The sequence below is a fragment of the Scyliorhinus torazame genome, chromosome 21 (assembly GCF_047496885.1).
Source record: "Scyliorhinus torazame isolate Kashiwa2021f chromosome 21, sScyTor2.1, whole genome shotgun sequence".
Taxonomy (NCBI): domain Eukaryota; kingdom Metazoa; phylum Chordata; class Chondrichthyes; order Carcharhiniformes; family Scyliorhinidae; genus Scyliorhinus; species Scyliorhinus torazame.
This window is the reverse complement of record NC_092727.1, coordinates 110,487,094-110,513,338: the sequence shown is the minus strand read 5'-3', so window position 1 is coordinate 110,513,338 and position 26,245 is coordinate 110,487,094. Positions and strand designations below refer to the sequence as shown.

Below are 26,245 nucleotides of genomic sequence, written 5' to 3'. Positions count from 1 at the left end.
GGACTGCATAGATTGACAACTAGCCTAACCAATCAAATAGAGGGCCTTGTGATTGGCAGATCGTTGAGCCAATGGTCTAGGAGGGCGGGATGGCATAGAATGGCAGCTCCCCTAACCAATCAATATGGGGGCACGTGATTGACAGACTATTGAGCCAATGGTCTAGCAGGGCGGGATGGCTTGGATTGACAGTCTAACCAATCAATAGGGAGACTTATTGATTGATAGATCATTGAGCCAATGGTCCAGGGAGGGCGGGATATTGTTGATTGACAGCTAGCCTAACCAATCAATAGGGGACATGTGATTGACAGACTATTGAGCTAATGGTCTCGCAGAGTGGGATTGCGTTGATTGCCAGCCTAACCAATCAATAGGGGAGTCGCTTGATTGACAGATTGCTGAGCCAATGATCCAGTGGGGGCGGGATGTAGTTGATTGACGGCGGGCCTACTCAATCAATAGGGGGCCCTGTGATTGACCGGCCGCTGAGCCAATGGATGGCGAGGACGCCTTCTTCCAGGGCCCGGAGCGGCGGCGCCTGTCACGGTGGCCGTTTGTAATGGCGGCAGGTTTGAGCGAGGCGCAGTTGGGCACCCGGGTGATGCAAAAACTCTTGGTAAGAGGGTGGGGGGGAAAGGTGCTTGAACGTGTGAGGCTCGAGGAGCCCGATCGCAAATATCGAACTAGGTGCCACGGTTTAGAGAGCTTTGACCTGAGGGCTTAGGGCGATTCCTCTCGATTAAAAAAATAAACAACACATGAACTCAGGATTCAAAGTGAACTGGACAGAGCCAGAGCCATTCTCCCTGGTTGCCCTTTTGCATGATGATCAGGTGAATTAGGACTGTCTCCTCCTTTGCCAAGTCTGGGTTTTGATCTCTCAGATTCGGGTTGTTTTTACAATGTAGCTGAGCCCCCCACCCCCCCCCAATCCCCCCCTGAACTGAAATGACTGCACCCTTGATGGGAAACCCCTTCATTAAAGAGGGTGGTGAACCTGTGGGGTTCCCCCGGCAACCCCACCACACCTGGCAACGCCAAAGGGGCAAGTTTAGCACGGCCGATCCACCTAATCTGCGCGTTTTACGTTGTGGGAGGAAACCGGATCACCCGGAGGAAACCCACGCAGACATGAGAACGTGCAGACTCCACACAGACAGGCACCCAAGGCCTGAATTGATTTGGATTTATATTGTCACGTGTACTCGGGTACAGTGAAAAGTATTGCTCTGCGTACAGTCCTGACAAATCGTTCCATAACATGAAAAAAATCATGGGACATAGATAGATACACAATGTAAATACATAGACAGACATTGGATGAAGCTTACGGAGTGTTGTACTACACAGTAGAGAAGATGTGTGGAGAGATCAGTCAGTTCAGTTGACCTGTCCTTGGTGCTGAGGTAGCAGTGCTAAGCACTGCCGCCCTGTATGATGTTGAGAGAAGATCAGCCCTGATGGATGGAGCAGGGTCGAATAGTCTACTCCTGCTATTTTCTGTTTCCAAGTCAGGTGTATGACAGTCTAGTGTTAATTTCTTGAGTACCATATTGCCCAAAGGGATGACTGACTTGTGAATTATGCTTATACAAAATCCAACGGTTAAAATTATTTTTTGGCTGCTGTTGAGATGATTATTTTGTTCAGGTAGGGTGAAAACTCTTTAACATGTTGTCCATATTAAACAAGACATCTTTAGTATGATTTCCCCTCAAAGGTGGAGAAGATTAGGTGGGTGTTCCTGAACCTGTATTTGGGAAGGAACGGGATCCAAGTCCAGTTTAAACAAAATGCAGAAGGGCAAATTGAGCATGAAGTATCAAAAATTATATGATTAGTCATTTAAGCATCAATCCTTAACATCATAGGTTTATCTTGTAAAGGATATTGGTTGGCTGGCGATGAGCATTGTAATGCCTGAAGTTGTATCAGTTAAGAATACAAGTTACTTTCCCTTCTCCCCCAGTTCAAGCGTGTGGTTTCAAATATCAATAAAACACTTCTGTTGTAAATATTTATGATTGTAATGTGGACTTGTCACATGCTGCAATAGGTTTGTTTTGGAGAATCCTCATTAAAGTATACCGGTGTGAGTATATTCTTCACAACTATGTTTATTTCTTAAATCTTGTTACAGTCTATTAACCTTTTATAACGTAGTTAATTTAAAATCCTGGCTATTTGCTGAAAGAATAAAGCCTCAAAATTGCATAATTTAAAACAGAAGAATGTTCACTGTACAACCGTTGACAAAGCAAACACAAAATATTGTCAGTCCTATATCTCCATAATTCACGAGTCAGATATGAATTAACAGGCAAATTGTGATTGAACATAAACTATAAATGGCACCTTCAAATGCAGATGCAATTAAGACACATCTTATGAATTGTTTTAGCAGTCCACTCAGATTTTCGTGATCACAGTGAATCACAAAGTCCATCAAGCTCTGCCTTGCTCACAACGAGTTTCAGCTCCCCTCTATGAGCTAATCTGATCTCCAGTCGACCTGAGTGCCATGTACACGGTCTTCACCACAAATCGCATAAGTCTGCAGAACCTGCTCAGCTCCTGGTATGGATAATGCCGAAGCACCACTGTTATCTTCAAGTAACAGAAAAAGCTGAAGCAATTTCCTCTTTGTTTATTGTCAGTTTCTGGATCTGATCACTTCTTGCGTCATCTTCAGTTTGCCTGTTCTCTAGCGGACTCATTAACTGGTACTTCCTAGCTTGTACTGATTTGTGTCCTTTTATATCTTTCACCAAGGTTTAGTTTTGATTTTCTTAAAAAATGGGAAGTTCAGTTTCATTTATATTTAATTTTCCTGCTTCTCTTTCGGGGCATGATTTTAAGGCCACACTGCGCCCGAAAAGCATCTTGCTGTGGCACAATGTGGCTGATTGAAGCCGGGAGACCCCGCTCTCAGGATCTACCCAGCTTGCAACGCCTTGTGAAATCTAATGTGATCTCACGAGACTTTGCAATGTAAATCCAGTTCATTGTGGGTGGGATCACTTTTTAGCAAATCTGCATATTGAAGCAAGACAGCTAGTCTCACTTTAATGTGCAGATTCCTGAGTTAACCAAGGCATGTGATCAATCTGCTTCACCTCAGACGTCGGGCGAGTGGTGTTCACTACTGGTCTCCAGAAATGGGGACTGGATGGAATGGCACTTTTGGGGGATCTCCCAGGGAATTGGAGGCCCCCAGCTACATGCCCTTTGATCAGGGTGGCGCCCTTGCACTGCTAGCCTGGCACCTGGAAGTGCCACCTGGGTGCAAGCCTGGCACTGCCAAGGTGGTCAGGTGGCACTGCAAAGGTACCAAGCTGGCATTTATTGTGCACTGGTGATTGGGCCAGATGTGCCCTGCGCGGGTGTTGGGGGGAGTGCAGGAATGGACCCTCCCATAGTGTGTTGCGGCCTGGGGGGGGGTTCGGTGCTTGCGTCGGGGGCCTTGGAGGTCGGGACGATGTTTAAAAATGGTGTCCCGATCTTTTGTTATACTGAGGAGTTCTGGCGAGTGGAGCTCTTCTGTGTAGAAAACGATTCCCTGCTGAAGCATCTTTTCTAATGCGAGAGGCATTTTATAGCCATTTTATAGTTTCTTGACGCTGTGAGCGCTGGGAAACATGTGGCTAAACGTGCTCGTTATGGGCCGTTGTTTCCTTTTAGTAAAATTGTGCCCTCTGTTTCAATTTCAGTTCAGTTTCTTACTCAAAACATACAAATTAAATTAAAACATATATATTCCCTCACAAATCAAACATGTCTTTAACAAGATGCCGCATAGGAGACTGTTCAATAAGTTAAAAGCCTATGGTGTTAAGGGTAAGATCCTGGCATGGATAGAGGATTGGCTGACTGGCAGAAGGCAGAGAGTGGGGATAAAGGGGTCTTTTTCCGGATGGTAGTCGGTGACCAGTGGTGTGCCTCAAGGGTCAGTGCTGGGACCACAACTTTTCACAATATATATTAATGATCTGGAAGAAGGAACTGAAGGCACCGTTGCTAAGTTTGCAGATGATACAAAGATCTAGAGGGACAGGTAGTATTGAGGAAGCAATAGGGCTGCAGAAGGATTAGCACAAGCTGGGAGAGTGGGCACTGAAGTGGCAAATTAAATACAATGTGGAAAAGTGTGAGGTTATGCACTTTGGAAGGAGGAATTTAGGCATAGACTATTTTCAAAATGGGGAAATGCTTAGGAAATCAGAAGCACAAAAGGGACTTGGGAGGCCTTGTTCACGATTCTCTTAATGTTAATGTGCAGGTTCAGTCGGCAGTTAAGAAGGCAAATGCAATGTTAGCATTCATGTCAAGAGGGCTAGAATACAAGACCAGGAATGTACTTCTAAGGCTGAATAAGGCTCTGGTCAGATGCCATTTGGAGTATTGTGAACAGTTTTAAGGAAGGATGTTCTGGCCTTGGAAAGGGTCCAGAGGAGGTTCACAAGAATGATCCCTGGAATGAAGAACTTGTCGTCTGAAGAACGGTTGAGGACTCTGGGTCTGTACTCGTTGGAGTTTAGAAGGATGAGGGGGGATCTTATTGAAACTTACAGGATACTGCGAGGCCTGGATAGAGTGGACATGGAGAGAATGTTTCCACTTGTGGGAGAAACTAGAACCAGAGGACACCATCTCAGACTAAAGGGGCGATCATTTAAAACAGATGAGGAATTTTTTCAGCCAGAGGGTGGTGAATCTGGAACTCTGCCACAGAAGGCTGTGGAGACCAAATCACTGAGTGTCTTTAAGACAGAGATAGATAGGTTCTTGATTAATAAGGGGATCAGTGTTTATGGGGAGAAGGCAGGAAAATAGGGATGAGAAAATATCAGCCACGATTGAATGGCAGAGCAGACTCGATGGGCCGAGTGGCCTAATTCTGCTCCCATGTGCAAGATGCACATTGGTGGAATTATAGCGCGTTGAAAGGGACTTTTGTGGTACTGCAATTCGCTTGTTTTGAATTTTGTACTCCTGGGGAGTATCCCGGGGAGGAAAGGATTGTTATGGTTTTTAGTTATTTATGTCTCGCATACATAAGCTTGGAATATATGCCTAGATTGAGTTAGGGTCCTTAAGCTAAACTGATAATTAAAATAGTGAAATCCGTAGCATTGTATTCTGTAAATAAATTGAAACTATTACACAAAAAGTAGAGAAAAGCTGGTCAACCTCTTCCATCGCCTGTGTTTTAGTTGGGCTGGAGTTACAAATGAAATTAAGATGGAATTTATATTTATACATTTAGTGTGTTAAGAATCCTGTTGATGTTAAATGTGAAGGTATACCAAAACTCAGAAACATAACTTAGAACACTGGTTCTTAGTGGTGTATATTTTCAATTTGGTACAATGTGAGTAAAGATAGGGAAAACCAGTGAGAAACAGTCCAGTTTTATTGTAATCAATTATTAAAGAATATTAACTTAAAAGAAACGCGCAACAAAGACTACAACACATAACAGTATGGTTAAACATGATAATACACACAGTATCTCATGAAACGGGGTGGAAAGGTGGTTAGCACTGTTGCCTCACTGCTCCAGGGACCGGGTTCAATTCCGGCTTTGGGTAACTGTGGAGTTTGCACTTTCTCCCTGTGTCTGCATGGGTTTCCGCCCGTAGCTCCGGTTTCCCCCCTCAGTCCAAAGATGTGCAGGTTAGGTGGATTGGCCATGCTAATTGTCCCTTGGTGTCGAGATGTGCAAGATAAGGAGGGGTTATGGGGATAGGACTGGGGTGTGGACCTAGATAAGATGCTCTTTCAGAGGGTTGGTGCAGTCACTCTGGGCCAAATGGCCTCCTTCTGCACTGCAGGGATTATATGGTTCTGTGGAAGTTAACCCCTGTTCCCAGCTAGCTACGATCCTGAACTCTGAGAAATGCACCTTTCCCAAACAACACCCAATATTATATAATTCTGAGCTAAATTCCACACATAGTTACTACCTGTAAGTTATTTTTCAGTTTGAGAAAATCTTTTGTCAATTCAGCATAGTGTTTCTTCTCTTTGTGAGTTTTAAAAACATCAGCTTTCAGCAACAGCTTGTTTTTGGGAAAGCCATCTTTCACCTGGTGTTGTAAGACTTGCATCTGGGTTTGGCCATGGTAGTAGTAGCTGCTCCTCCCTTAGTTATCCTGCTATGGATAGTTTTCCTCCTATCTAGATGACCCCTTGGAGAAGGCTTTCAGCACATGGGTGCAACCACTTTGAATCTGCCTCTTCTAACACCTATCTCTGTACACCATTGTTCAACCCCTAGTCACTTGGTAAACACTTGCTTTCCTGCTGCTCAGCAAAGTTGCGTATCAAAACACCTTCAAACAGATGCACTTATATCAATTCCCCTTTTATCTAATTCTTTACTTTATTTTCCCCTATTTTATTTTTAGTCTTGATTTTACTCAGTTCATGAATCTTCCTCTTAATATCTTGACAAGATGTGGAGATGCCGGCGTTGGACTGGGTTGAGCACAGTAAGAAGTCTTACAACACCAGGTTAAAGTCCAACAGATTTGTTTCAAAACTCTAGCTTTCGGAGCACTGCTCCTTCCTCAGGTGGATGAAGCAGTGCTCCGAAAGCTAGTGTCTGAAACAAACCTGTTGGACTGTAACCTGGTGTTGTAAGACTTCTTACTATCTTGACAAGTGCAAGTTCCATTTATGCCTTGGCATGATGCAGCATCTGTGTAAAAATATTATGACATTCCATTGCATTAGAATGGTTCCCCCTTGCTTTATCCTAATGTTAGTTATTGATCTTTCAGAATCTAAAATGTCCATTTCTGGAAGGAATTCGTGTGAATGATTCAGATGCAGCTATTCGGTTGCTGTGCACACCAGGAGTGGATAGACTTCAAATCTTAGAATGGTTATGCATCAGGTATTCAATGGTCTCCAATGTGTATTTTAATGTTCTTCGGTGTTTATAAAATGTGAATATTTTATCTTTAAAGAATAGAGCAATGTGGGACTAGCGTCTTATGTGGAGCCTACAATTTGACCTAAACGATAGGACTTTCTTAATCTTGCTTGATGATCCCAACAGTATTCCATTTTTTTTGTTGCAGTTAGCTATTGACAATGAAAACGGAAGAACTCTACAGTACAATGTTATTTGTTCTTTTAGTGCTTGTTGTAGCCTTAAAAGAAGTAGTCACCTTTATAACCCAGCTGTTAAATATTGGGAAGTCGTTGTTATCAAACATGTGACCATGGATTATGTTGTACTCTCAATAACGACACTAGAGAGTAAAATGGTAAAAAAGGCTTTAATAAGCTAAGAACTAGCCTGGTGCTGAGACGGGTGCTCACTGGGTGCCGCCTGCAAGGCAGCCCCTCATATACGACTCCCAGGTGGGCGGAGCCGGAGGCGGACTCCCCCAGGGTTCCAAGCCCGGTCTTAAAGGGGACATCACCTTACATGATGATAAGGGTACAGTAATACAATAGCCGTTCATCACAGATTAGTTGAAAGCCACATCTGTGCCTCTAAGTTACCATGTTGTAGCCTCTAAAAGTTGGTGAGCCCCTAAATAAATGCTATATTTTATGCTGGGCCACGGAAGATATTAGCTATTTATTGACCAGGATGCTAATCTGGTGTGCTTGTTCTTTACAGGGAAATATTTATAAGCACTGACTTTTCATCTGTGCCACCTGAACGTTGTAAGGACCCCCAGTGAACAGAATCTAGGCCATAACATTTCTGTTCTTATGTAAAGATCCAACAAAATCTTTTCAGAATTCAGGAAACATAATCACTACAGCTTCATGAATGACTGATGTGGGAAGTGTAGATGTAATTTGACACAATAAGGGGAGCTGCTATTTTGAAGCTAAACTACATTGTTAGAGCCATGTGGAGGCATTTTACTCTAACCCATGATGTACCTGACCTGAGAGAAGGAAAGCAACATTCATTTGAAAACTAAGTGTTCGGCAAGGGTGCATAAACTATTCCCATAGATCATGTGCATCCCCAAAGCCCAAATGGTTTTTGCTTTGTTTTCATTTGCATGCTCGGTGGGGATACAGGGATAGGGCTTGCAGCCTAGTTAGTGCTTGTTAGAGGGACTATGCAGACTCGATGGGCCGAATGGCTTCCTTCTGCACTGTCTGGATTCTATGATTTTTCACTTCCTTTTCAATACTGTGTGCCTGAAGATATGCAACAGGGATGTTCTTACAGTTGCCCTCTGATTGATGCATAAATCCTAACTAGTCCATCCAAATCTGTTGGTATTTTCATTTGGGATCTAAGCAGATTGATGGCAACATTGATTTTAAACTCCATTTATAGCCTGAGACACTTCATGGCATGTGCAAAAGGCCCACAGAAACCAAATGTTTGACCTTGGTGTACTGAGTTTTAACTCTTAATAAGGCATTGATTTGTTTTTGCTGTTCATTTATGTAGGATTGCTACAATTTAAGTGCTTGGCATAAACATTCCAATGTGTCATAATATTGATGGAATTAAAGGTTAAATCATTTCTTTCACATTTTATAGCTGCTATCCACCACTCGAAAGAAAATTCGCAGAACTTCATTTTCACTCCATGCAAGACCATGGAACAGATCTTGCAATAAAAGGTAGGATATTTTCTTTATTTTTTTGACAATCATACATCAGAACTTTACACTTCGCAATGTTCATGGACCAGATTTTGTGAAGGGTGGGTGGGTGAGGGGATACTGTGAACTGCCAGCCTTTGCCTAATTGCCCCTCTAAAACAGGTTGTAACTTCAGAATGCCAGGCATGCGGAAATAGCATAAGATCCTGAAATTGCTTTTTATGACTTAGGGTTTGACGCAGGCTGTGTTGTTGAGCCCCCTTCACCTGTTAACATAGAATGGGTGGTCATGAAATCAGTGAGAATTTCTAATTTCTAGCCCCCACATCGCTATTTGAAATCCCATAAAAGTTGCACCTTTTTTAAGTCAGGTGTAATAACATGAACAGTAATGTGATTAATAGCATTTGATGGAGCAATAGGATGGGCCGTAAAAGAATAATTGTTTAATCACGGAGTGCCATTAAATGAGTCATTAGAAAACAAACAGAGAGATGAGGACTTGTAGACATACAGCAGCACTTGGAAGAGCAGGAAAGAGGAGGCCCTAGAGACAGACCGGAACACCCAAAAGAGCTATTCCATCTGTGGTTCCAGAATGGATTGACTGCATTCTGAGAAAAATCTAATTCTCGCATCACAGGAAAACAGGTAGTTGATTGGTGAATATTTGTCTCATTTGTCTTTCAAAACTCGGATAATTTTTAGGTTTGATAGTACTAATAAGGTTCACTGTTTGTAATTGCGCTTATTAGATTGGTTGGTGAGTATTACCTATTTATCTTGGGGAATTTCAAGCAGAGTAAGTAGAACATTTATTGAAATAATATAAGCATAGGCAGAATTGGAGACATTTATACTTAACTGATTATGGTGTTTATTTCATATTTAAATATGGCAGTGCAGGTGATATGTGTTAGCTGTAAAAAGCGGGAGCTTGTGGACACCAGTGTAGCTTAGCATACACATCTGAAGTAAGTATTTGCAGCTGGAGGATCTTCGGCCCGTAGTCATTGAGCTGGAGGCCAAGTCGCAAATTCCTTAGCACATCAGGAAGGGGGAAAGGTACCTGGGCATTTTACTCCAGGAGCCAAACACACCCATTAAGATGAGGTTGCCTGATTTGATCCATGGTCAGGGATAAGAGGGTGTGTCTGCAAGGTATGGGAATCGAGAAAGTAGAAATGGGGGAGCCTCCGTCCTTACAGTTGTCCAACAGTTTGAGGTTCTTGCATCTGTATGGATGAAAATGGGGATGTTAGAGTGGATGAGCAAACTCATTTTGGCACCGTGGTACAGGAAGCCATTCAAGTAGGGGAAATTAATAAGAATGTAGTGCCACTGGGGGACAGTATAGTCAGGGAGATTGACAAAGTTCTCTGCAGTTGGAAGCGAGAGTCCAGAAGGCTGTTTTTCCTGCCTGTGCCAGTGTTTGGGACATCTATTCTGGGCTGGAAAGGAGGGTGCAGGGAGGGAGAGGATCCAGTTATGGTCTATTTTCGTACCAATGACGTAAGTATAACTAGGAAAGACGTTCTGCTTATAAAGTAAGAATGACTGGGGGTTGATTAAGAAGCAGAACCTCAAAAGGTGGTAATACTACAAGATTAAATACATAGTTCAAAGATTGGTGTGGGTGAAATGGGTTTTGATTCATGGGCACTAGTACCTGTATTGGGGAAGTAGGAGCTGTATCATTGGGACAGTCTTCACCTGTCCCAAGCTGAGCCCAGTGTACTGGTGAATTATGAAGCTACGGTGGTGGAGAGGGCTTTAAACTAAATATTGGGGGAAAGGGATCAAGTCAGGGAAGATGTGATAAAGAGAGAGGACAAGACAAGAGAGGAAGGTAGCAATAAGCGATTCAGTAATCTGAATGTGGCAGTGCAAACGTGAGAGTGCACCAGCAGATCAGGCTAGAATTGTGAAAATAATAAGACCGAATTAAAGGCATCCTTTCTGAATGTGCACAAATAGAGGTAAAAGGTGCCATCTAATTGCCATTATGTCTGCAGGATGACCAAGGTTAGGAACTAAATGTTGAAGGTTATTCGACATTTAGGAAGGATAGGCAGAAGGAAATGGAGGTGGGGTAGACCTATTAAAAAGGATGAAATCAGTACCTTGGTGAGAGAGGATCGTAGATCAGATAATCAAGATGTAGTATCAGTATAGCTAGAGCAAAGAAACAGAATGGGGTGTAAAACATTGGTCGTAATTGTTTAAGAGCTACCAAACCGATAGTGGTAACATAGGGCATGTTTTCTGTCAAGGAAATAAAGGTAAAGGTATTACAGCAATCATGGGGGACCTCAATCTATGCATAGATTAGGCATATCCAATTTGTACCAATACAAGGTGGTTTTCTAGACAATATGTTGAGGAACCAACTTGTGAACAGGCTATGTTAGATCCAGTATTGTGCAATGTGAAGGAGCTAATTAGTCATCTTGTAAAGGAGCCTGAAGGGAAGAGTGACCATAATATGAGAGAATTTTGCAGATGCTGGAATCTGAAACCAAAGAGAAAATGCTGGAAAATGTCAGCAGGTCTGGCAGCATCTGTAGGGAGAGAAAAGAGCAAACTTTTCGAGTCCAGATGGCTTTGACAAAGGGTCTGGGAGCTGAGATTTCCCAGCATTTTCTCTTTGGTTTAAGAGTTAATACCTGACTTCCGGGTGCGGCGTTGCGGAGCAAAAGCCGCACGAGTCGGCAGCTCCCGCTACCACGGACTTTCGGGCTCGCTAGAGGAGCCCCAACTGAACTTTTTTCGACAAAAACCCGTGGGGAAGGGAAGAGAAGGCCCCCCTCCAACGCCTATGAAACAGACCCGAAGTGCAACGGCCAGAAAAGTGGCACTGGAGCAACGGGAGAAGCAGGATAAAAAAAACCAAAATGGCGGCAGCCAGGGACAAAGGGGAGCTGCAGGAGTTCATCAAGCGCTGCTTCGAAGAGCAGCGCGAGGAGATGCGCAAGGAGATGCTGGCGCCTATGCTTTCGGCAATTGAAGGACTCGGGATCACCCAGAAGGCCCACGAGGTTAAGATCCAGGAGGTAGAGAAAAGAGTCAGCCAGAACGAGGACGAGCTCTTGGGGCCTGGCGGTGAGAGTGGAGCAGCACGAGGCGCTACACAAGAGGTGGACGGGAAGACTCGAAGACCTGGAGAACAGGTCGAGGAGAAAGAATCTGCGGATCCTGGGTCTCCCTGAAGGAGTGGAGGGGGCTGATGCCGGGGCATATGCGAGCACGATGCTTGGGGCGATGATGGGCGCGGAGGCCCCTTCGAGGTCGCTGGAGTTGGACGGGGCACACCGGGTGCTGGCGAGGAAGCCCCAGGCAAATGAGCCGCCAAGGGCGATGGTGGTGAGGTTTCACCGGTTCACGGACAGAGTTGGTCCTGAAATGGGCCAAGGAGGAGCGGAGCAGTAAGTGGGACCATGAAGAGATCCGAATATACCCGGACTGGAGCACGGAGGTGGCAAGGCGGAGAGCGGGTTTCAACCGGGCCAAAGCGGTGTTGCACCGGAAAGAAGTGAAATTCGGAATGCTGCAGCCAACGCGACTGTGGGTCACATACAAGGGCCAACACTATTACTTTGAAACGCCTGAAGAGGCGTGGACCTTTATACAAACCAAAAAGTTGGACTCTAATTGAGGGTTTGTGAGGGTGGGGGGGATGTTTGAGGTTTGATGTGTGATGGTTGTATATAGGGGGTCAATCACGCGCAGGAAATGTTATATGGGCTGGGGGAGAGAGACAAGGCCGCGACAAGAGCTGCGCCAGAAGGGGCGGAGTGGGCTGTGGAAAGCGCGGGGTTTCTCCTGCGCGCGGGAAGAAAGGCGGGAAGGGGAACGAAGGAACGCATATGGATTGGGAGACTCCCACACTGGGAGGTCAATGGGACGGCGGGGGAAGCCGGGTGCAGCAGGTGTCAGCTGACTTACGGGAGTGACATGGGGGGAGCAAAAAAGCTAGACTGGTCTAGCGGGGGGAGGGGGAGGGGTGGGGGGGGGTGGGGAGAAAGGGTTGCTGCTGCACTGGTCGAAAAGGAATGGGACACAGAGGAGGTGGTCGAGACGTGGGCCCCCTGCCTGGGGGACTGGAGGGTGAGAGAGGCGAGGACACAGGACTGGTCCAGAAAAGGAGATGGCTAGTCGGCGGCGGGGGGGGGGGTGGTGGTGGTGAGGGGGTGGGGGTGGGGGTGGGAGCCCCTCCAATCCGGCTGATAACGTGGAACGTGAGGAGGCTGAATGTGCAGGTGAAGAGGGCTCGAGTGTTCGCGCACTTAAAGGGACTGAAGGCGGACGTGGTCATGCTCCCAAGAGACTCACCTGAAGGTGGCGGACCAGGTCAGGTTAAGAAAGGGATGGGTAGGACAGGTATTCCACTTGGGACTGGATGCGAAGAATAGAGGGGTGGCAATATTAGTGGGAAAGCGGGTGTCATTTGAGGCCAAGACTATTGAGGTGGACTATGGAGGGCGATATGTAATGGTGAGCGGTAGGCTGCAAGGGACGTGGGTGGTGTTGGTAAATGTATACGCCCCGAACTGGGGTGATGCAGGATTCATGAAGCGCATGCTGGGGCGCATTCCGGACCTGGAGAAAGGAGGCCTGATAATGGGAGGGGACTTAATACAGTGTTGGATCCAGCACTGGACCGCTCCAAATCAAGGACTGGAAAGAGGCCGGCGGTGGCCAAGGTACTTAGGGGTTTATGGATCAGATGGGGGTAGTTGACCCATGGCGGTTTGCAAGGCCGCAGACCAGGGAATTTTCTTTCTTTTCCCATGTACACAAAGCCTACTCCCGGATAGATTTTTTTTGTTCTGGGCAGGGTGCTCATCCGAGGGTGGAGGGGACGGAGTATTTGGCCATAGCCGTTTCGGACCATGCCCCGCACTAGGTGGAACTGGAGCTGGGAGAGGAGAGGGACCAACGCCCGTGGCGGCTGGATGTGGGACTGCTGGCGGACGAGGTGGTGTGTGGGAAGGTGAGGGGGTGTATCGAAAGGTACTTGGAGGCCAACGACAACGGGGAGGTGCGGGTAGGGGTGGTATGGGAGGCGTTGAAGGCGGTGGTCAGGGGAGAGCTAATCTCCATTAGGGCTCATAGGGAGAAGACAGAGGGCATGGAAAGGGAGAGGTTAGTGGGGGAGATTTTGAGAGTGGACATGAGATACGCAGAGGTCCCGGAGGAAAGATTACTTGGGGAAAGACGACGGCTCAAGACGGAGTTTGACCTGTTGACCACAGGGAAGGCGGAGACACAGTGGAGGAAAGCGCAGGGGGCGACCTACGAGTATGGGGAAAAGGCTAGTCGGATGCTGGCACACCAGCTCCGTAAAAGGATGGCAGCGAGGGAAATAGGGGGAGTCAAAGATGGAAGGGGAGCCACGGTTCGGAGTGCGACGAAAATAAATGAGGTATTTAAGGCCTTCTATGAAGAGCTGTACAGATCCCAGCCCCCAGCGGGGGAAGAGGGTATGAGACGATTCCTAGACCAACTGAGATTCCCGAGGGTGGAGGAGCAAGAGGTGGCTGGTTTGGGGGCACCAATTGGGTTGGAGGAGCTGAGCAAGGGTTTGGGGAGCATGCAGGTGGGGAAGGCCCCGGGACCGGACGGGTTCCCGGTGGCGTTCTACAGGAAGTACGTAGACCTGTTGGCCCTGCTACTGGTGAGGACCTTTAATGAGGCAAGAGAGGAGGGGACCCTACCTCCGACAATGTCGGAAGCGACAATTTCTTTGATCCTAAAGCGGGACAAGGACCCACTGCAATGTGGATCGTACAGGCCGATCTCGCTCCTTAATGTGGATGCAAAGTTGCTGGCAAAAGTGCTGGCCACGAGGATCGAGGACTGTGTCCCGGGGGTGATTCACGAGGACCAGACTGGATTTGTAAAGGGTAGGCAGCTAAACACCAATGTGCGGCAGCTCTTAAACGTGATAATGATGCCATCGGTGGAGGGAGAGGCGGAGATGGTGGCAGCTATGGACGCGGAGAAGGCCTTTGACCGAGTAGAGTGGGAGTACCTCTGGGAGGTGCTGCGTAGGTTTGGGTTCGGGGGAGGGTTTATCAGTTGCGTAAAGCTCCTTTACAGAGCCCCGGTGGCGAGTGTAGTGACGAACCGGCGGAGGTCGGAGTACTTTCGACTGTACCGAGGGATGAGGCAGGGCTGCCCTCTGTCCCCCCTGTTGTTCGCATTGGCGATTGAACCATTGGCCATGTCAGTGAGGGAGTCTAATAAATTGAGGGGTGTGGTCCGAGGGGGAGAAGAGCATCGGGTGTCGCTTTATGCGGATGACCTGTTGTTGTACGTGGCGGATCCAATGGAGGGGATGGTGGAGGTCATGCAAACTCTGAGGGAGTTTGGGGAGTTTTCGGGCTATAAACTCAATGTAGGGAAGAGTGAGCTCTTTGTATTACAGGCGGGGGATCAAGAAAGAGAGATAGGGGACCTACCGCTGAGGAGGGCGGAGGGGAGCCTTCGGTATCTGGGGATCCAGATAGCCAGGAGTTGGGGGGCCCGACATAAACTGAATTTGACGAGGTTGGTGGAGCAAATGGAGGAGGATTTTAAAAGATGGGACATGTTACCGCTCTCGCTGGCGGGTAGAGTGCAGTCGGTCAAAATGGTGGTCCTTCCGAGGTTTTTGTTTGTGTTTCAGTGCCTTCCCATCGTGATCACTAAGGCCTTTTTTAAGAGAGTAGGTAGGAGTATTATGGGGTTTGTGTGGGCGAATAAGACCCCGAGGGTAAGGAGAGGGTTCCTGGAACGCAGTAGGGACCGAGGAGGGTTGGCGCTGCCAAACCTGGGGAGCTACTACTGGGCAGCAAATGTGTCGATGATCCGCAAGTGGGTTATGGAAGGAGAGGGGGCGGCATGGAAGAGGATGGAGATGGTGTCCTGTAAAGGAATGAGCCTGGGGGCGTTGGTGACGGCACCGCTGCCGCTTTCGCCAACAAAGTATACCACGATCCCGGTGATGGCGGCAACGCTAAGGATCTGGGGCCAGTGGAGACGGCACGGGTGCAATGGGAGCATCGGTGTGGTCCCCGATCAGGGGTAACCATCTGTTTGTCCCGGGGAGGATGGACGGGGGGTTCCAGAGCTGGCAGCGGGCGGGGATCAGAAGAATGGGGGACCTGTTCATTGACGGAACGTTTGCGAGCCTAGGGGCACTGGAGGAGAAGTTTGAATTACCCCCGGTAAATGCCTTTAGATATATGCAGGTGAGGGCTTTTGTGAGGCGACAGGTAAGGGAATTCCCGTTGCTCCCGGCACAAGAAATTCAAGACAGAGTGATCTCGGGTGTATGGGTCGGGGAGGGCAAGGTGTCGGAAATACACCAGGAGATGAAAGAAGAAGGGGAAGCGCTGGTAGAAGAGTTGAAGGGTAAATGGGAGGAGGAGCTGGGGGAGGAGATCGAGGAAGGTCTGTGGGCTGATGCCCTAGGTAGGGTTAATTCCTCCTCCTCGTGTGCCAGGCTCAGCCTGATACAATTTAAGGTGGTTCACAGAGCTCACCTGACGGGGGTGAGGTTGAGCAGGTTCTTTGGGGTAGAGGACAGATGTGGAAGGTGCTCAGGGAGCCCGGTGAACCATGTCCATATGTTTTGGTCATGCCCGGCACTGGAGGGGTTCTGGAGAGGAGTGGCGGGAGCAATATCTCAGGTGGTGAAAGTCCGGGTCAAGCCAAGCTGGGGGCTAGCAACATTTGGAGTAGTGGACGAGCCGGGAGTGCAGGAGGCGAACGAGGCCGGCATTCTGGCCTTTGCGTCCCTCGTAGCCCGCCGAAGGATCTTGCTAATGTGGAAGGAGGCGAAGCCCCCCAGCGTGGAGGCCTGGATAAACGATATGGCTGGGTTTATAAAGTTGGAGAGGATTAAGTTCGCCTTGAGAGGGTCTGCGCAGGGGTTCTACAGGCGGTGGCAACCATTCCTAGACTATCTCGCGGAGCGTTAGAGGAAGATCGGTCAGCAGCAGCAGCAACCTGGGGGGGGGGGGGGGGGGGGGACGGGACTGCCTGGGAGGGTGGATGAGCAAGTGATAACATGAAGGGTTGGGGAAACTGGCATGTATGGGAGAGAGCCAGTGTACAAAGACATGTAAATATATCATTTTGCCATGTATATATCTTGCTCTGCGTGATTTCTCGTTATTTTGTTACGGGGTGGGGGGTTATTGTTTGTAAGGGAGAAAAATTGTGTTAAAAAACTTTAATAAATATATTTTTTAAAAAAAGAGTTAATACCTTGTTTCCAACAAATATACATTCCTTTGAGGCACAGAACCCCAGCAGGAAAGATGATCCAACCATGGCTAAAAATAGAGGTTAAAGATTGTATTAGACCAAAAGAATGGGCTTTGTAAAATTGCTTGAAAGTAAAGCAACAAGTCCTGAGGACCAGGAGCATTTTAGAATTCAGCAAAGGAGGACAAAGAAACTGAGAAAGCAAGAGAAAATAGAATATGAAAGTAAACTACCAAGAAACATAATAAAGACTGTAAAAGCTTCCATAGGTTTGTAAAAAGGTTAAGATTAGTAAAGATAAATGTGGGGCCATTACAGGCGGAGACAGGAGAATTTATAAAGAATAATAAGATATTTACAGGGCAACAAAATACTTTGTGCTGTCTTTTCAGAGGAAGATACAAAAAATCTTTCAGGAATACAAGAGAATCGGCAGAAGCACAAATTGAGCGGCACAGTAGTTAGCACTGTTGCTTCACAGCACCAGGGTCCCATGTTCGATTCCTGGCTTGGGTCACTGTGCGGAGTCTGCACGTTCTCCCCGTGTCTCCATTGGTTTCCTCTGGGTGCTCCGGTTTCCTCCCACAAGTCCCGAAAGATGTGCTGTTAGGTAATTTGGACATTCTGAATTCTCCCTCCGTGTACCCGAACAGGCGCAGGAATGTGGCGACTAGGGGCTTTTCACAGTAACTTCATTGCACTGTTAATGTAAGACTACTTGTGACAATAAAACATTATGAAAAAATTATTATGAAATTCTTATGATGAGGAACTGAAAGAAATTTGTTGATGAAGTTTTGGAGGAACTAATGGGTCTGAATGTTCATAAATCCCCTGGAGCTGATTGTCTACATCCCAGAGTGTTGAAAGAGGTGGTTGTAAAGATATGTGAATGCTTTAGTGGTCATCTTCCAAAATGCTGTAGATTCTGGAACAGTTTCTGCAGATTGGAAGGGAGCAAAGTAAACCCACTATTTAGGAAAGGAGGAAGTGAGAAAACATGGAACTACAGACCTGTTGCTGACATCCGTAGAATGGAAAATGCTCAAATCTATTGTGAAGGATGTGGTGGATAATGATTGGGTTTGGTAGAGTCAACATGAATTTATGAAAGGGTTAATGTTTGACATACCTGTTGAAGTTTTTTTGAGGATGTAACTAGCAGAGTAGATAAGAGAACCAGTGGATATTTTTATATTTAGATTTGTGGGGAGGAAGTGTTTCCTGATTTCACTGAAGATTTAGTGCTATTTTTAAGATTACCCTATCAGTTTCTCTGTATCTACCTTATTAAATGCTTTTAACATTTTAAATCCATCAATTATCTGCTTGGTTTTCTATACTCAAAGGAATACTTAACAAAATATATTTCTTGTACCTACTGCAATCAAGTTTGCAAGAATGACTGCTAATTATTTAATACAATGAATAATGTTTCTCATTAAATTGATATAAAATTGCTTTATACTGAGAAACACTAACATACTTTGTTTCACAGAAATGGCCTGGCTTGGGTATATGTTGGGAGTCTGCAATATTGAAGACTTTGATCTCTTTTTGGTAATGTATCTTCTTGCTTTTTTTTAAAGAAGGTACCTCATTTACCTTAATGTTTAGGCTATACTAAAATTAGATTTCACATTCCCCAGGGGTCATGTACGAGGGTAGTACAGCTGAGCTCCTTTGATGTATGGATAATTTAACAGCCAGTTGCTTAGGTTATCCCCTTGTATTCTTCGTTAGCATCTTGATTTGGGAATTTCTCCAGTACTCAGCTGAAACTACTGCGTAGTAGTCCTCTGGGGGTCGGTTAGCTCAGTTGGCTGGGCGACTTGTTCGTGATGGGGAGTGATACCAACAGTGCAGGTTCAATTCCCATACAGGTTGAGGTTATCCTTGAAGACCGCACCTTCCCAACCTTTCCCCCTCTCCTGAGGTGTGGTGACCCTCCGGTTAAATCAGTCAGCTCTTTCCTCAAAGGGGAAAGCAGCTTATTGTTTTCTAGGATTATGGCGCTTTCGTAGTAGTCCAAGGAAATTTGCAATTTCACTAGTTTTTAATATTATGGAAAGAAGCACAATGTGTCCATTTGAAGTTTAGTTTACTGGGTTGTGATGAGCAGAAGGTTCTTTTTAATTCTTCATGGAATGTGAATGCCACTGAGTCAACCTTAATTGCTCTTGAGAAGGTGGTGGTGAGCTGCCATTGTGAATTGTCACCAGTCCATCTACTGTAGGTACACCCACTGCAGATAGGAAGGGAGTTCCAGGCTTTTGACACCGCGACACTGAAGGAATGGCCAAGTCAGAATGCGATCAAGCAGCGCTACAGCAGTAGTTTGCTCACTGATGCTCAGTTTCGATTGTCATTACAACCATGATCCATCCTTCCTTCAGCTGTTTCATCAATGAGTTCCTTCCATCCCAAGGTCAGAAGTGGGCCTATGCATTGATGATGGTCATGCCATTGAACGTCATAGCGAGATGGTTAGATACTGTCTTGTTGAAACGGTCATTACCTGGCGTAAATGTTACTTGGCACTTGTCAACCCAAGCCTGTATGCTGTCCAGGCCTTGCTTCATGTGAGCACAGATTGCTTCAGTACCTGAGGAGTTGTTAATGGTACTGTGAATGGTACGGTTCCCGTACCGGCCTTCCCAAACAGGTGCCGGAATGTGGCGACTAGGGGCTTTTCACAGTGACTTCATTGAAGCCTACTTGTGACAATAAGCTATTATTATTATTATTATTACATAGATTACATAGAACATACAGTGCAGAAGGAGGCCATTCGGCCCATCGAGTCTGCACCGACCCACATTAATCCCTCACTTCCACCTTATCCCCGCAACCCAATAACCCCTCCCAACCCTTATGGACACTACGGGTAATTTAGCATGGCCAATCCACCTAACCTGCACGTCTTTGGACTGTGGGAGGAAACCGGAGCACCCGGAGGAAACCCACGCACACACGGGGAGAACGTGCAAACTCCGCACAGACAGTGACCCAGCGGGGAATCGAACCTGGGACCCTGGCGCTGTGAAGCCACAGTGCTAATCACTTGTGCTACCGTGCTGCCCTAAATTATTATTATTATTATTATTATTATTACATTGAGCCATTATTCCCACATCTCATGTTGTGATGGATGGGAGGCCATAGATAAAATAACAAATTAAATTTACTATGGCTGTTAGCTGCGATGCTAAGGACTTCAGGAAGCGGCCAAAATATATAATCTATTTGACACTATTGGCTGAAGATGAATGCAAACACATCAGCCTCGTCTTTTGCACTGGTGTGCTGGTCTCCCCTGTCATTGAGGATGATGTTATTTGTGAAACCTCCTCATCCAGGTCATTGTTTAATTGTCCATCACCATTCACAACTGGATGTAGTAGGACTGTAAAGCTTGATTTGATCTGTCGGTTGTGGGATTGGTTACTTCTATCTGTGGCACGCTGCTTCCACTGTTTATTATGTATTTCTCTTGTAGTTTTACTTGGTTGGCATCTCATTTATAGGTATGCTTGGTGCTGCACCTGGCATGCTCTCTTGCACTCTTCATTGAACCAGAATTGGTCCCCTGGCTTAATGGTAATAGTAGATTCGGGGGTATGCCAGACCCACAGGTAATAGATTGTGGTTAAATACTGTTCTGTTGCAGCTGATGGCCCAGAGTGGCTCATGGATGCCCAGTTTGAGTTGCTAGATCTGCTCAAAGGCCTGCTCTCCATATTTCTGATGGGCATTAAGAGCATGGGCTAATAACCCCATTCCTAAAATATTGTCAGGCACCCTCTGTGTCCTGCATGTCATGGATTTTGTATTGGAGCCCAATGGGTGTGCTATTGTGCCTGATTTCCTCTCCGGGTCTTCAGACTGTAGATCTGAAGTTATTGGTATCATGCAGTACCACTGACCTAAACATGCTTGTGTTGGCACTGTATCTATGTGGACTCTCTTAAGTTCCATTATGCTTAGCTAACTTGCCACCCAGTTTGTTCTGCATGCCATTGCTTAGTTGTGGCAGTTTAGATGGGTGCACACAACTTTGTTTGCAGAAGTAGGTTGATTAAAAGGTAGTGAATATTATTGTTACTTTTATGGTGGATTAAATGCCGCTTTGACTAAGAATTACAAGTTGTAATATTTTTGTTTGGATGTTAGGGTCAAGCAAGTCCTCATAGACAATTAGTGATGATGGATGAAATGCTGAGTGGCCTCCAACAATATGAACAAATTACTGAAGCTACATCCACAGATTTAAAAGGTATTAGGTAAGCAGAACAGTATTGTGTAAGTGCATTTATTTTGTTGTTTTGCCATTCTGTTTCATATTTCTTATTTGTATCATTTTTGTTTCTAAAAAAAAAAATGTCCATTCCCTGTTTACCTTTCAAGACCTTTATAAATCAGTCATGGAATGATGCAGATTACAATTCTGCAGGCTAGTTCAAAAATTAATACATCATAAATATTTGGATTTATTTCTAACACTCCAGTTCTCCACGCCTACTTCCCTTCCCCGATTACAGCAAGTGCTTGTTTGTCCTTTCTCTAATCTCATCCTCTCCTGAAGGCATTGAGTCCAAACTGGACTACATTTAATCTCAGGGACTGCCTATTTCATTGTGAGCCTTCTGCAAGTGTCAGTAGACTGACTGGGGTATGGTGAAGAAAGTGATGGATTATCCTGTTGATAAGTGACATCTACATGTACATACACCTCAAGGGATCCCAGTGGTGTGATTAGGAGCCCTGAAGGATTTCTGCCACTCCCAACACGGGGACCTGTTGCCTGTTAGAGTATCTTTACAGCTATCCTAACTGAAATCAGCTGTCTGGACATTGGGTATCAAACTCATGACCCTCATTGCTGCGTTACCCACTGTCTGGATTAAGTAACATACTGAAGCTGAACTTTGTTTTCCTTAAAGTACAAAGTGAAGTGTTTATATTATAAAGTATATTGGAAGATTAAAAAGTACTTAGAATCTTGTGTCAATTCTTTCCCCATTGTAAATTTCTTTGTCCACATTTATAATGCCAAGTGTCACATTGTAACTAGTTTCATACTAGTTGCTTCACTTTTGTGTCTTCCAACTCCTCAGCTTGCACTTTAGAGAAATTGCTTTACTCTAACCAACTCTGCTCTGCTTAACAAATGGCTGCAAATATTGCTACTAAATTATTAAAAAGTATAAAATCAGAATCTATTAAAATAAGGTCTAAATGCCAGTGCATGTTCTCCAATTATCCAGTGCTCTTTAACCCAGCATCTTTGTGGACTTAATTGGTTTTGATTATGTGCAGAGCCAGAAGAATTCTTCTAATTTTGTAATTTAAAAAAATAAATTCAGATTACCCAATTCATTTTTTCCAATTAGGGGGCAATTTAGTGTGGCCAATCCACCTACCCTGCACATCTTTTGGTTGTGGGGGCAAAACCCAAGCAAACATGGGGAGAATGTGCAAACTTCATACGGACAGTGACCCAGAGCCGGGATCAAACCTGGGACCTCTGCCGTGAGGCAGCAGCGCTCACCACTATGCCACCATGCTACCTATATTGTAATAATAAAGCTATTAATGAACATGTTCAAAAATGCCGTTTAATGTAAATTTTAAATTGATGACCAGGTTCTTTGTCTTACCAAATACACCAGTTGCTGTTTCCATTAAGTTCCTTCTCGGGGGTGGCACAGTAATTAGCACTGCAGCATATGGCGCTGAGGACCCGGATTTGAATCCCGGCCCTGTGTCACTGTCCGTGTGGAGTTTGCACATTCTCCCCGTGTCTGCGTGGGTTTCAGCCCCACAACCCAAAGATGTGCAGGCTAGGCAGATTGGCCATGCTAAATTGCTGTTAATTGGAAAAAAATTATTGGGTACTGATGGATCTCTGTATCTATTCGGAACCCTGGATATGCGTTATCCCTTCTTAGTTCCCAAATAACAGAGATTCTGGCTGTGCTTTTTGGCAAAGTTTCGTTGAAGTTTATTTGGCAGCTTTAGTGTCTACTTATAAACTTTTGGTTACAATACAAACTTGGGTCAGATTGATTGTCTTTAGCGAATACAGTGGTTGAATTTAAAATACAAATCGTGGTCAATCTTCAAATCATGATACACAGTACAAAATTACTGATTTTAAACAAAAGAAAATGGCAATTTAGCAAAAGCAAGCAGCAAAGAAATAGGTTTTAGAAAGTGATAGATTGATTCTGGAATGGATTTTTCCATCCTGACAACTGATTTTTAAGGAGATCATTATCTTAAAGTTTCGCCTTCTTTACAGCTGTGATTTGCTTTAACTAATTTATAATTCTCAATTTGGCCGAACTGTCTGCCTGTCAATTTATGAGATACATGTTTTGGTGTAATTCTCCATACCCTGGCTTGCAAATTATGCTTCTAACATTAATTAGATTAACACAGTTTTCGAAAAGTCATTATGACCCTGAATGACTGTTACCATGGAAACAGAACTGTCCAGACTTGGGAAAGCAGCTGCATAAAATGGAGTCTTTTGGGCCAGTTGATGTCGCTGGCCTTGGATTCTCTAGCAAGTCCCTAGCAACTTGCAGAATGTGAAAATTGAGAGTCTTATCTGATTAGTTCCCAGCTATTCGGCTTTCCTCACTCTCATGGTTAATATGATTTAGTTAATTACTCTTAATAATTTCTCAATTAAACCTTTTATCTACCTCATCTATAGCTAACCAGAAAAGCTGATTTCTAGCATGTACTTTAAATTTTTTTTAAAAAAAAGTTCCTTCTCCACTGTTTGTAGGATTTTAATAAAGTATAATGGTAGGAGTGTGAACTATTAATACACCTGCATTATAGCCATCTTCAGCTGAGATTTCAATGAAGTCAGATGGTGATATGAAACTTTTGTGCAGATCTATTTGAATTATGAAGAACGCCCAATGATACAATTCTAGTTTTAGACAGGTTGAGCACCTCTTATCCGAAATGCTTGGGGCTGAGTGCGTGTGGGATTTTGGAATTTTTTCGATTTTGGAATATAATGTGCATCTGCAGCGCGTTGGCACCTGCACATATGTGGCACGTTGGCACCTGCGCATATGTGGCGCATTGGCAACTGCGCATCGCCCGGGGACTCTTGACGTCATATCAGCGCTTGAACAAAAGTGTGCATTTCTAAATTTTTCAGTTTTGGGAATTTTGGATAAGGGATGCTCAACCTGTACTTTTGGTCAATTGTTTTTATACGGGCAGCACGGTGGCGCAGTGGGCTAGCCCGGTTGCCTCACGGCGCCAAGGTCCCACGTTCGATCCCGGCTCTGGGTCACTGTCCGTGTGGAGTTTGCACATTCTCCCCATGTTTATGTGGGTATCGCCCACCCCCCACAACCCAAAAGATGTGCAGGGTAGGTGGATTGGCCACGCTAAATTGCCCCTTAATTGGAAAAAATGAATTGGGCACTCTAAATTAAAAAAAAAAAAATGTTTTTATACAAAGACTTGGTTAAAGTGCAGAGAGAGCACTTCAAACCAAATGATTAAATACTGGTGAAAGCTATTTGAAATTAATGAGAAGTAACGTACAAGATGCATATTTAAATATAAGCTTGGTGCTAACATACTTTTTTCCATTTTAAATAGTTGTCTGTTAAAAGTTTAAAATGGACCCTTAAAATTATGGGCTGAGAAAATCCAGTGGGTCCAGGGCCAATGAGTTGAAACTTTGCTTTGAAATTTTAAAACATGCTGATGAATTTTTATTTTCTTTTAAGTTCTGTTCATGCATGGAATTCCCAGTTGCTGATTGAAGTTCAAAATGACCCCCATCTTCGTTCGCCAGCAAATCTGGAGTTCAACCTCTCTCTTGATGCACACAGACTTCTTAAAAGAGCTGAGGCCAACTTTGAATCACGAGGAAGAAAGCAAGTGATCTTTGGTAGAATTTTGCTTTGCCAGCCTGAACCTCTTTACAGATTTTGATATGACATTTACTACCTACAAATTATTGTTATAATACTCAAATGTGCATGAAGTTGTTCCTAAAGCTTAGAAGAAAGCATATAGCTTCTATATTGATGGGATGAACCCCTGCAAAAAGTTACTTTGAATCTACAAGTTTGATATAAGAAAGCTTGAAATATAGCCAACTGAAATTGTCAAAAGATAAACTAAAATAGGTAATGTTAGAAATGGAAAACCTGGATCTCGATTTTTAGTTTGTTTTCATTGCATTCATCCACATTGATTCAGATCAAATTACAATGCAAGAATGTATAATCGATGTATATGAGGACGAAAACCTTTCGATAATTTATAATATGTGGTTTTTAAAGTCCACCTGGGAAGCTTGTGAGTTCTTCTGCTTACCTTTTATCCAAAAGATGATGTCTACAATTACAGCACTCCCAACAGTAGTGCATTGGCGTGTAAGCATAGATTAGATGTTCAAGATTCTGAGAGGGGCTTGCTGAATGACCTTCTCATTCAAATGACAGCGTCCTACCATTGATGTAAAGCTGAAACCTAGCAAATGTTCTTTGGATTTTTTTGAGGTAGATGCACACAAAATGTAGTCAAGACTTGCATTAAATTCAAACTACGATAGAGACAAACTATTCTGTGTGCTATTTATTTTCTTTATCTAAAAATAATTTCAGGAAATTCTCCCCACCTTCTATTGACTCCATGGAGAAATTGTTGATTAAACTTTCTGAGGAATTAAAGGAAACAAATCAACACCTTGAAGAGATGAAGAAAACAGTAAGATTTGCAGCTTATTTCAAGTTTCTTATAGCTGATCTATCCTGAAAAACCAGTGTTTGTGCATAGCAGGAAAGAACCTGTCAATGATTTGTCAATGACAGTTGCAGTTCCAGCAGAATCTGTGGAAATAGATTTCATAGAATTTACAGTGCAGAAGGAGGCCATTCAGCCCATCAAGTCTGCATCGGCTCTTGGAAAGAGCACCCGACCCAAGGTCCACACCTCCACCCTATACCCATAACCCAGTAACCGCACCCAACACTAAGGGCAATTTTGGACACTTATGGGCAATTTAGCATGGCCAATCCACCTAACCCACTCATCTTTGGACTGTGGGAGGAAACAGGAGCACCCGGAGGAAATCCACGCACACACTAGGAGAATGTGCAGACTCCGCACAGACAGTGACCCAAGCCGGGATTCGAACCTGGGACCCTGGAGCTGTGAAGCAATTGTGCTATCCACAATGCTACTGTGCTGCCCCAATAAATAAACAATATTAACATTTCAGGTCAGTGACTAAAAGATCTGATGAAGGGTCACAGATATTGCCTGACCTGAGTAGTTGCAGTATTTTCTATCGTTATTTCAAATTCCCAGCCTCCGTTGTATTTGATTTTGTATTAATTTC

General features: G+C 44.8%; 1 protein-coding gene across 1 annotated transcript in view; it reads left to right on the top strand.

Annotated features, from left to right (window-relative positions):
* Positions 1-498: 498 nt before the first annotated feature.
* haus7 (HAUS augmin-like complex, subunit 7) overlaps positions 499-26,245 on the top strand; it is a 35,674-nt gene continuing 9,927 nt past the window's right edge. Inside the window, exons 1-7 of the mRNA XM_072487247.1 lie at positions 499-619; positions 6,789-6,904; positions 8,534-8,616; positions 18,353-18,414; positions 21,028-21,137; positions 24,624-24,773; positions 25,509-25,611. Of these exons, the coding sequence (XP_072343348.1) occupies positions 563-619; positions 6,789-6,904; positions 8,534-8,616; positions 18,353-18,414; positions 21,028-21,137; positions 24,624-24,773; positions 25,509-25,611 (681 nt within the window). The 5' untranslated portion in view covers positions 499-562. The remainder of the gene's footprint in view (positions 620-6,788; positions 6,905-8,533; positions 8,617-18,352; positions 18,415-21,027; positions 21,138-24,623; positions 24,774-25,508; positions 25,612-26,245) is intronic.